The sequence below is a fragment of the Oryza glaberrima genome, chromosome 6 (assembly GCF_000147395.1).
Source record: "Oryza glaberrima chromosome 6, OglaRS2, whole genome shotgun sequence".
In the NCBI taxonomy this organism is placed as follows: domain Eukaryota; kingdom Viridiplantae; phylum Streptophyta; class Magnoliopsida; order Poales; family Poaceae; genus Oryza; species Oryza glaberrima.
Window position 1 is genome coordinate 8,826,204 of NC_068331.1, and position 10,695 is coordinate 8,836,898.

General features: G+C 43.0%; 1 protein-coding gene across 2 annotated transcripts; it reads right to left on the reverse strand.

The window, feature by feature from the left end:
• Window positions 1-5,843: 5,843 nt before the first annotated feature.
• On the reverse strand, window positions 5,844-10,695 carry LOC127775908 (uncharacterized). Of its 2 annotated transcripts, none has more exons than XR_008018072.1 (2): window positions 6,393-8,349; window positions 5,844-6,284 (listed from the first exon to the last, which is right to left on the reverse strand). XR_008018072.1 is itself a non-coding variant. In XM_052302220.1 (2 exons), the coding sequence occupies exons 1-2, from the start codon at window positions 10,545-10,547 to the stop codon at window positions 6,277-6,279; spliced, it is 276 nt and encodes a 91-aa protein (XP_052158180.1). In that variant the 5' UTR covers window positions 10,548-10,695; the 3' UTR covers window positions 5,844-6,276. The 2 variants fall into 2 exon arrangements, 1 of the variants encoding a protein (XP_052158180.1); XM_052302220.1 differs by lacking the exon at window positions 6,393-8,349 and adding an exon at window positions 10,280-10,695.

Consider the following 10,695-nt stretch of genomic DNA (forward strand, 5'->3'; position numbering starts at 1 on the left):
CGTGATTAGCCCCACACTATTCATTAATGATAATATTGTGTTAATTAATTTGACTCCTGGTTTGGAATGGTATATTTCTGGTATGGAGGTTTGATTTGTACAACCGGGGTTGGTTGTTCAGATGAGGTTGGGCCTATGCAGCACGGGTGTGTTGTATAGTGTTTATTTAATACTGATTAATTATTCAACTGTTTTATTATTCTCTAAAATGTTTATTAAATGTTGTTTATGCAAATGAGCTTTACTATGCCATCCTTTGTTATCCTGTGCACTTGCATATTTGCTGTGTGGCTTGTTGAGTATGTCATATGCTCATTCTTGCAATATTCATTCATCAGAGGAGGAGTACTTCAGTGAAGGTGATGATCTGGAGGATTAGGCTTTGTTCGGGTCGAGTTGCTTGTGGAGTGGAGTCGCCATAGCTGTTCCGTTTTGTTTTTATTTCCGCTGCGTAGAATTTTATTCTTTGAGAGGAACTATCCACCTCTGTAATAGTTTATTATTGTAGCGAATATTAATTTGTTGTTTGTTAGCACTCTATTATCAATTTGTTATTGTGTGCCTCGGTTGATTCCTGGACGAGGGTTTAACACACATGTAAGCGTTTGGAATTTTGGATAGAAATTCCGGGCGTGACATCTCACTAACTCGTTATTCTGATTTTTTCTTTCGAACAAATAACCATTTATGCCCGTATATGGGGAGGGATACGGCTTACAGGGTCAAATACCTCTCTTTTGTTTAGAGAAATTAACTCGATTGTGATTGCTTTCTTCCATTCGTCCCAATCCGACCTTTTCTTGCATTCTGTGAGTGATATGGGCTCGCAGTCGAGATTCACGACAGAGGCTATTTTCTTAGCAAAGTAGATATCTACATTTGCTGTTGCTCTATCAAATGATTCTCCCGATGTGTTTATGGCCATTTCTTCATGAGCTACTTCTTCTGAAGCTTCCACTTGCTTCCTGTTGTTCTCTGTTACAGGGGAAAGTTCCTTTAGTTTGCTAGGTTCTATGTGTGCACACACATTGTCACTGACAACTCTCTCGGTGGGAAGGTTTAGGTCTGGTATGCCTCTTTTCATAGGTTTCATACTAGTGCCAGATCTCCGCTGGCTCCTCTTTTTTCTTTGGATATTTTTGCAATTGGCTGTACCAAGCCCCCTGTCCCCCTTTTCTCTAGACGTTTCTTGATACTTGAGGATCGAGAGACTGGAGTTCTTGTCCTTTTGTTCTGAGGCCTCCAGACTGGATGAGGGTTACCAATTTCCTTTGGTATTTCAATCTCTCCGGTGCATTGCGTGCATGCACATGCGACTTGGTTACGCTATTCAAATTACAAAAATGGTTAGGCAGTTGATTCACTAAACTTTGCAAATCAATTATTTTTAGTACCTCTCCATTTGCTTCATTGGTGCGTGGATCATGCGCATGGATCCCCATGTCTGGCCATGTGATTTCCAAATTTTCTCATCCAAGGGTTGATTTCCTCCCCATAAAAAGGGGAAATGATTCTCATCGAAGATGCAGTCAGCTAAATGGACTGTATGCGTGTCGCCCGTCATGGGTTCCAAATACTTAGTTATATATGCAGTCTAATAACCAACGTATATCCCAATCTTTCTGAGTGGACCCATTGCTGTTCGTTGAGGTGGTGGGATAGGTATATAGACTAGGCATCCAAATTTGAACAGATGGGACAATTTCGGTGTGACCCCTTGCACCAGTTTCATTTTTAAATGGATGTTGTAGGCCGATGATCTGAAATTAATAAGATTTAACACGTGTAGGGCTGCATGTCCCCAACACGTGCTTGGCAATTTACAACCTTGCAAGAGTGGCTTGGTGATGAATTTAATTCTTTTAATCAACGCTTCTGCAAGTCCATTTTGCGTATGGACGTGACATATCGAGTGCTCTGCTTTGATTCCCATTGCCATGAAATATTCATGAAATGCTTTTGAAATAAATTCGCAGCATTGTCCATTTGAATGGACTGCACATGATGATCAAGAAAATTATTCTTAATTTGGATGATCTGCTAGATCAATTTTGCAAAGTCATGGTTTCGTTTTGATAGCAGGCACACGTGCGACCATTTTGAGGAAGCATCAATGAGCACCATGAAGTATCTAAACGGCCTTTATAGGTGCTGTATAGGGCCACATATGCCCACTGTATTCATGCTAGGAATGCAGGGATTTCATCCTTCATTTTCCATACGGATGGTCTTGTGCTCAATTTCCCGGTGGCACATGCATGCCTCGCAAAATCTTCTCTTTTTTTTTTCTGAAAGGAACATAGAAAGGGAAGCCCCTGTTAAAAAAAAATCTAAATTGATAATTGAAAAAAAAGATTACAACAACCTAATCCAGTTTAAGACTACATCTTTATCACCCTCATTCAATCTAAATAACAAAAGAAGGAGATCACGCTTGAGGGATTGTCTCCAAGAAACCAAGGAATGAAGAATATTCTCAAAGAAATCAAATTAACGTGCAATCTCCAATATTACTTGATCTGAATTGATGGGCCGCACAGGTCCTACATTTGCACATCGTGCTCCATGTGGCTGACCGCAGAGGATAGGGTGGAGTCCGCCGGTGATAGATGTTGTTTGCTATTTTTCTTTTGCCGGTGATGGATGTTGTTTGCTATTTTTCTTTTGCTTGTCATCTCTATGACATGAACGAAAATGTTCTTACATTTTTTTTGTGCTTGCTAGATGATGGATGGCTGCTACTGCGCTACGTCGAGCCCATCTCTATACCACACTGCTACACCCTTCCATGATTCCATCGTTAAACTACCGCTCGCCACCCGGTTACCCTCTCCAAAGACAGACTAGCCTCTCCATTAGCAAAACCACCGGGATCCTATTTTCGTGATGGATTTTTCGCTGAATCATTTTTTTTTCTTTTGTAGTGTGTGGTTGAGCCTGTAATTTTTTTTATTCATACGGCTATTTTGTGATACAAATTAACGATACTCTTAGTATCAGTTTTTGCTCTTATACTGTGTATTGAACACATTAGTAAACATATTACTACATGATTGCTACGAGATCATGGGCTATATCGAGAGGAATGTGGTAATTCTTTTACTCGCAGACCACGAAATTGAAACAATATTTACAACACTAGTAAAAAAAATTAATAGCGTTGTAAGCCGGTAGTAGTTCTTTTACCACCATCTAGGAATGGTGCCATACGATGTGGGGGCATTCATGTAAGTAAATTTGTTACTTTTGAATGGGGCATTCATACGAGTAAATTTGTTACTTTTGAAGGAGCAGATGTGGGAGGCTGGGAGGAGCAGATGTGGGAGGCTGGGAGTAAATGGAAAACTTCATAGAGTAAATTCGTTACTTTTGAAATGTGAGGAGATACTAGAAAAACAGAAAACTCGGTAAGAAAAACTAGATGGTAAATATTTTACTAAAACACGAAAACAGAAAAACTGAAGAGAAGGAACCAAAAACGGAAAAATCTGGATGGTTAATTTTTTAGCGGGCGCTTCGATGAAGCACGGATAAGATGTAAAAGAGAAAAAAGAAACAAAAAAAGGTGGGGGTAAAAAAACAAATTGAGGAAAGGTGGTGGTAAAAAAGCGGAAAACCGTAAGGAGGGAGCATTGTGCGGCACTCCAACTAATATTCCGCATGCAACGCGTGGATTAGCGCTAGGGAAAATTTCATCTATACCACAAACTTTTGAGCGGTACCAAAAAATAGCATAGAACTTCCCACCTTCCCAACAATATCACAGTAGAACGGGAGCGGAACGAGGCGGCACGGAAAATAGTGCGATAGACAGTATTACCCCTCAGGCTTATCCCTTTCATTCATGCACTCGTCTCTCCCTCTCCAAAACCCTAAACATGGCGGTAGTGGTGGCGGTGGCGGTAGGTATAGATGAAATTTTCCCTTAGCGCTACTGTATGTAATTATTATATATTTATATATATATATATATATATTATACCTGAATTACAATGTAGTTACAATATAGTTACAGTGAGTTACTACCATTGTAACTAATATGTAACTAGTATTCCCTCCATATTTTAATGTATGACACCATTGACTTTTTATCAACATTTAACTATTCGTTTTATTCAAAAGTTTTTTTGCAAATATAAAATTATTTATGTAATGCTTAAAGAATATTTGATGATAAATCAAGTCAGAATAAAATAAATGATAATTATATATTTTTTAATAAAATAAATGGTCAAACGTTTCTTTAAAAAAATCAACAGTACCGTACATTAAAATACGGAGGGAATATTTAATTAATATGTAACTGGTATGTATCTAAACGAAAACCAAATACGCCCAATCGGCTAGCTCCGTTCAGTCATAAACGAGAGGTTGTAGGTTTGATTCTTTGCTCCTGTGCACTTTGCGCAAATTTTTATTATCCGATCTGCACGAATTTTGATGTGATCTAACAGTCTACAATTTGAAAGTTTTTAAGCCTAAAAAACCGTAAAAAAAATACGTAAGTACTCCCTCTGTTTTATAATATAAGACTTATAGCATTCCCCACGTAGTAAAACCGTAAAAAATAAGTAAGCTATAAAATGACGCTCTTATCCTTTGTTCTTTTCCTCACCGGCGCTCGGATTAGTCCGTCCGCATCCCCGGCGCTACGCAGCCGGCCGACGACGGCAGGCGGAGGTCTGATGTGGAGTAGTGCGGCGGCTGCGGATGGTCGCCCACATCCACGGAGGCTACGCAGCCGGCCGTCGATGGCAGTCGCAGCCACGTGCGCCTCTCCGCTGCAACTGCACGGGCCGACGGGGCATCATCGGACATGTCTCACCTTTCCTGAAGCTTGATTGTTGGCATTCAATTTCTTCGAGACTCGTCAATACTCTGAAATTGTGCGAGCTGGCATCAGGGTGATGTAATGCCATTAAGCGTATGACACCATTCATGAGCTGCGCTTTGTGTATGCCCTGACTTAATCTTGTGTTATGCACTGCAAGAATTCACAACTTCACTTTCTGTAGCCAGGGAACCTTTAGGCTTCAGCATCTGTTTACTTGATGCATCTGCTGTTTCTTAAGTCTATATGTTTCAATTATTTGTCCTCTTATTGTTTGCATATTATGGGTTTGATTGTTTATCCTCTGTTTATGTTTCCGCCTATATCATTTGCTAAATACCTAGTGCAATGTATTGGGTGCGACTGAGGAGTGAGGACTAGTGTTGGATGGAGTATTAGTTTCAGACTTTCAGTAGATGGTCAGATCTCAGATGCAAGCTAACCTGTTGAGTAGGTATTGGGATTGGAGAATTTGGTGCCAGGCAAATCGAATTTTCTGGTTCGCCATTTAGCATGGATCATGGCGTCACGAGCCATATGGTGACACATTTGCTGATTTGCATCTGAAACTTTCAGTTATGTCAATATTTTCCTATTCACATGAGATCTTCTGACTGCAATTCCATAAATGTAAATATTTTCCTGCAGGTGTTTTCAGATGGATGGGCACTTATTAACATGCAATTCCATTGGAATTCATTAATTTATCATTGCTGCCAATTTGCTTTTCAGTCATTCAAAGAAGTTCACAGCCATTCATATTGTCATTAGGTACTTGCATTCATATTGTTATTTAATTTCTAATGGTGAGAAGAACTGAACACAAAAGTTTGAACAGACTACACAAAAAATTAGTGTCATTCAGTTTCCACACAAGCAACTGTCCTAGTTGCTTCCTGTGACAAGAACATGAAACAAACTGACAAACTGGAGTACACCTAAGTTATCAGGAGGACATCAAGAACAGCTTTATGCATTGAGTTAAAAATTGATATTGATATTGTAAGTTGGGGAATATGTTGTGATTTAGCATAGCTAATAACATCTAGCAATATGACTAAATTTTTTTCCATTTTAACATCCAGAAAATCAACAACGGTAGTCATAGTACATATTATCAAATAATTTCATGAGAAGGAGCACAGCTAGAACTATTATTCCTATGAACCAATTTCTAATGTCATTGGTCTCCTTTTCCTGCTTGGACAACTTCTTGAGTGAAATTTTCATGTCTAAAAACGGTCCGCCATTTCCAGCTCTAGCTTCATACTAAAGATCATCTTTAGTCCCGGTTTTTAGTGGAACCGGGACTATTGTGGATTTCGGCCGACAGACCAAAGATGGTTTCTCCACCAGTGTACCCAGATTGACATGTTCCAGCAAGTGCCAAAGCTGCTTGAATGTCTTTTGTACTCTTGGATGCCAGATCTACTCCAATCAGAGTGTCATCCTCCTAAAAAAAACAGGACTGTTATATTGACATGCATGACTAAATTAAAAGAAAATTTATCTATACTGAATTACCACTAAAAAAATGACATATGCTTGGAATGAAACTTACCTATCAACACACTTCAGCGAACAACTTATGTAATACCACTACGCATCGGCAATATCCTTGATCACCGGCATCGCAGCAACAGCAAACGAAAAGTCCTAGAGCTTCAGAGGACAACTGGAGCACCACCACTATGCCGCCGTGGCCGCCGACAGCTGCCAAAGTCCCCACCGCCGCCACCACATCACCGGCTCCAACGACTCCATGACTACCACGATATCGCGGCCACCACCACCTCGCTCCACGACCACCTCGTCACTGCAGCCGCCAAAGCCCCCGCCGCTGCCACCACATCGCCAGCTCTAACGACTCCATGACCACCTCAACACCGCGGCCACCACCACCTCGCCGCCACGGCCGCTCACGCACCAGCCGCCGCCGCCGCCGCCAACACCACCTCACCGCCACGGCCGCCACCACCTCGCCGCCACAGTTGCCCATGGACAAGCCATCGCTGTTACCACTCATCGGACAGAGGGGATTCAAGCACCTTCCACCTCTCTCAACACTGCCGGTACCACCTCATGGGCAAATATGTATCTGGAGGTACCACACCTTGCCAATCGTCTGATCGGATAGAACGAAGGGCAGAGATTTGTTACCGCGCTACCTGCTGAACAGAAGAAAATCTCTTCATGGTATCAGAAGAAAGTCTGCTCATGCACCTCGGCAGATCCCGCCATGGCTAACCCCAGACCTGCTCCCGCTTTCGCACTCGTTTCTAACATCAAAAACCACATCCACCGCTCACCCTCCAACTCTCTACATGGTGTGAACTTTTCTTTGTTCTTCTCGGCCATTTCAATCTCAAGGCACACGTCGACGGCTCACCCAAACCAGCCAACGCTCAATTATCAACAGAAGGCTGTGGGTGCCGTAGCGTGAAGAAAAATACCCCAGAAGTCTTTAGAAATCAGCTATGCTTTATCCATATAAGTGATAGGTAAATTGAAGCAGTTCCTTCTTGTCCTTATTAGTCAGCAGGCACTTTTTAAAGGGCTGCTCTACTTCGTGCAGCTTTGGGCAGATCGATATGCTCACGAACTGCATGGATGAAAGAACGTGTGATCCTCCAATGGATGACAGCTCCGAGCACTGCTCGAGAAGCAGGCATTTGACCTGAAGATTTGTGCCCAGCGGAATGGACTCCATGCCATCGTAGCTAGACAAATGCAGGATGTTGAGAGAGGTGAGGCTCTGTAGGCAGGCCGGGAAGTCAACCTTACGGCCAGACACAATAGAGAGTCGTCGGAGTGAGGGTGGCAAAACCATTCCCTGCGGGCATAACAATTTGCAGTGGATTTTCAGATCTTGTAGGTATTTGAATCCCACGAAACTATCGACAGGCATTGACAGTCCTAGATCGCTGGAGCTGTCGATCTCTATGGACTTGATGGATGGCAAGTATTCCGGGGACAAGCACCGATCAAGATTCTGCAGGTCCTCACAACTGTAAAGACCTATATAGGTGAGTCCACTAAGACATGCTGTGCCATTGCTGCTACTGCTACTGCTGCTTGCATGCTGCATCGTTTCACCACCAGTCGAACCACCAAGAATTGTTACTGTTTTCAGCCGAATATTTCCTGATAGCGTTAGAAGTTCGAGGGAAGGAAACGATGGGATTGACAGAATTTTCAAGACGCCACAATGGAAAAGCACCAGGCTCCTTAAAGTCAGCAGGCTTTCTAGTCTAAACCAACTAGGAGAAAAGCTATCACCCCCAAAACCTTGGACTGTAAGGTGTTCAATTCTTGGTGGAGGATGCAAGGCTTCGAGCACTCCATTCTCACTGCTCTTCACTAAACTTGTGACTTTCTTTCGCCATTGTAGAACTAGATTCTGGAGGTACCATTTTTCAACAAGGCTAGCCTCAGCGGCCTCTTCCTCGTTCTTAACATTACAAATAGAACTAATAAGTAGAGCTACACTGAGCTGATTCATGCCCCTCAACTCACCAATTTTCCGCCCATCCCCTGTTCCAACTGTAAAATATTGCAAGTTCCATAGACGAGATAGATTTCCAAGCCTACTTATCTCTGATAACTTTGGAGAGCAACCTGTTGGCAATGCTAGACGACGCAAGTTGATTAGCTTTATGACATCCGGACTAATTGCTTTTAGACTCGAACCATTTGCATCAACAACCTGTAGGCTGTAAAGGCACTAGAATTTCTCCGGCAATTCTTGTACACCGCTATAAGAAATATCAAGATAACGGAGACTGTTCAACTCGCCTATGCTCTCAGGTAGCTTGACCACCGTGCAACCCTTTAGGCTCAAATATAGGATGTTGGAGAGCTGATTGAACCAGGTAATCTCAACATTGAAATTGATTCCAAACCTAAGTGAATGCAATTTGTTCAAATCCTGAATGCCTCTCATTCCGCTCTTCAGGGATTCATCAGCGACCTCGACTGACATATGGCGAACTGCATATAGCATTCTCCTCTCATTCCGAGACCTCAAATCTTGCATCAAGAGGCATTCATCCACAGAAACGGATTGCGCCATATCATGGATCAAGTCATGCATGACATATCTAGTTCGATTAGGATACTTGGGGTCGGTTTGAAAAAGAAACCTGCTCCTCAAATCATCCAAATACCTAATCCCCATATCTTCAAGACGCGTGCTTCCACTTGACACAACAAAGCCCTCGGCCACCCAAATGTCAACGATCTCATCTCGTTCAAAGCTGTAATCTTTTGGAAACATGCAGCAAAATGCAAAGCATCTCTTAAGTTCTTGTGGGAGATATAAGTAGCTCAGTTGGAGGGCCGGTAATATCTCATTCTCTCGATGTGGCAGCTCCCACAATTCACTGTTCTGAACTGTCTCCCAATGTTGCACGGTCAGCTCCATATTCAACAAACGTCCAATAGTTTTGGCAGCCAAAGGAGATCCACATAACCTAGAGGCAATGTTGTGACCAATATCTTGCAATTGAGGATATGATTCTGGACGCTCTTCTCCAAATGCACACTTGCTGAAGAACTCCCAAAATATATCTCTATCCAAGCCTTCGAGTTGGATAGGCTTACAGTTGTTGGTGGCAACAAGATCAGCAACATTTGGAGATCTTGTAGTTACTAGGATCATACTGTCTTTAGGTCCGTTCTTGAATGGTGCATAAAATGACTCCCACTCGTCATTAGCATTTGGCCAAATGTCATCCAACACCAAAAGGAACTTTCGTCTCCCCAGCTGCTCCATCAATTCCACCTGAAGAGCATCTAAATTGAAAAGTGACTTATACTCTTCCTTGGTGAAAGACTCAATGATTTCTTTTGTTATTCTTCTCTTGTCAAAGAGGTCTGAAACACAGACCCATACCCTCCTCTTGCCAAAGTGAGCTTGCACCCTTGGATCATTGTAGATGAACTGAGCTAGGGTAGACTTCCCCACCCCACCAATGCCAAAAATCGGCAAGACAGAAACATTGCCGATGCATTTGGCCTCATCAAGTCTAGGGGCCCTGCTGCTCTCTCCCTTCAGTTTCTTCGTTCTGCAGGATGCTGATTTCGTGCCAGTGACAGTGGCTACTGCTCTCTTCTCTTTAGCCCGTGCAGCAGCACCCCTGGTGAGTGGCACACCCAGTAACTCAATCACTTGATCTCGTTGACTATTACGTCCAATCATCGAACGCACACCCAGCTTCTCAATCACTAGATCTCGTTCTTTATCACGGCCAAACACTTGAGACACACCTATGACTGAACTTGTCTCCGGCATGTGTTGAACTGCCTCGATACTAAGACCCACTGAATTGATCGCTCCCTCTAAATCAGCCACAGCCTTGTCAAGCTTCTCCTGGGCCTACTTTATCCTTGTTTTGCTACCACGGATCAAAGTTTTTGCATGATTTAGAGAGGAAGATAAGAGTTGACCTGCCCAGCTCCGGTCAGCGTCCTCCATCTTTTGCCGCAGCGCCTGGTCATCGAACTCGCGGAGAAGATCCTCGGCGTCGTAGGTGGTGACCTTGAGCTGCGACAGAAGGATCGCCATGTCCTTGTTCTTGAACCTGCCCCACTCGCCGCGATTGATGAGGAAGCGAGCCTTGGGCAAGGTGGCCTGCAGGCGGGACAGTTCATCGCTCAGCTGGGTCGCTTCATAGATGTTGATCCCGGTTGAGATGATCGTTTCCACGGCGTCCATCACTTCCGTAGTCCTTGATTACTTCTCCGGATCTTGCCCTCTCGCTACTTCTGATGAGAAACAGGAGCGATCGATTAAGATTACAAGGAGATTATGTGGTCCAAAAGCGAAAAATGTAGCAGCATATACATAAGTCAAGTTTACGAGA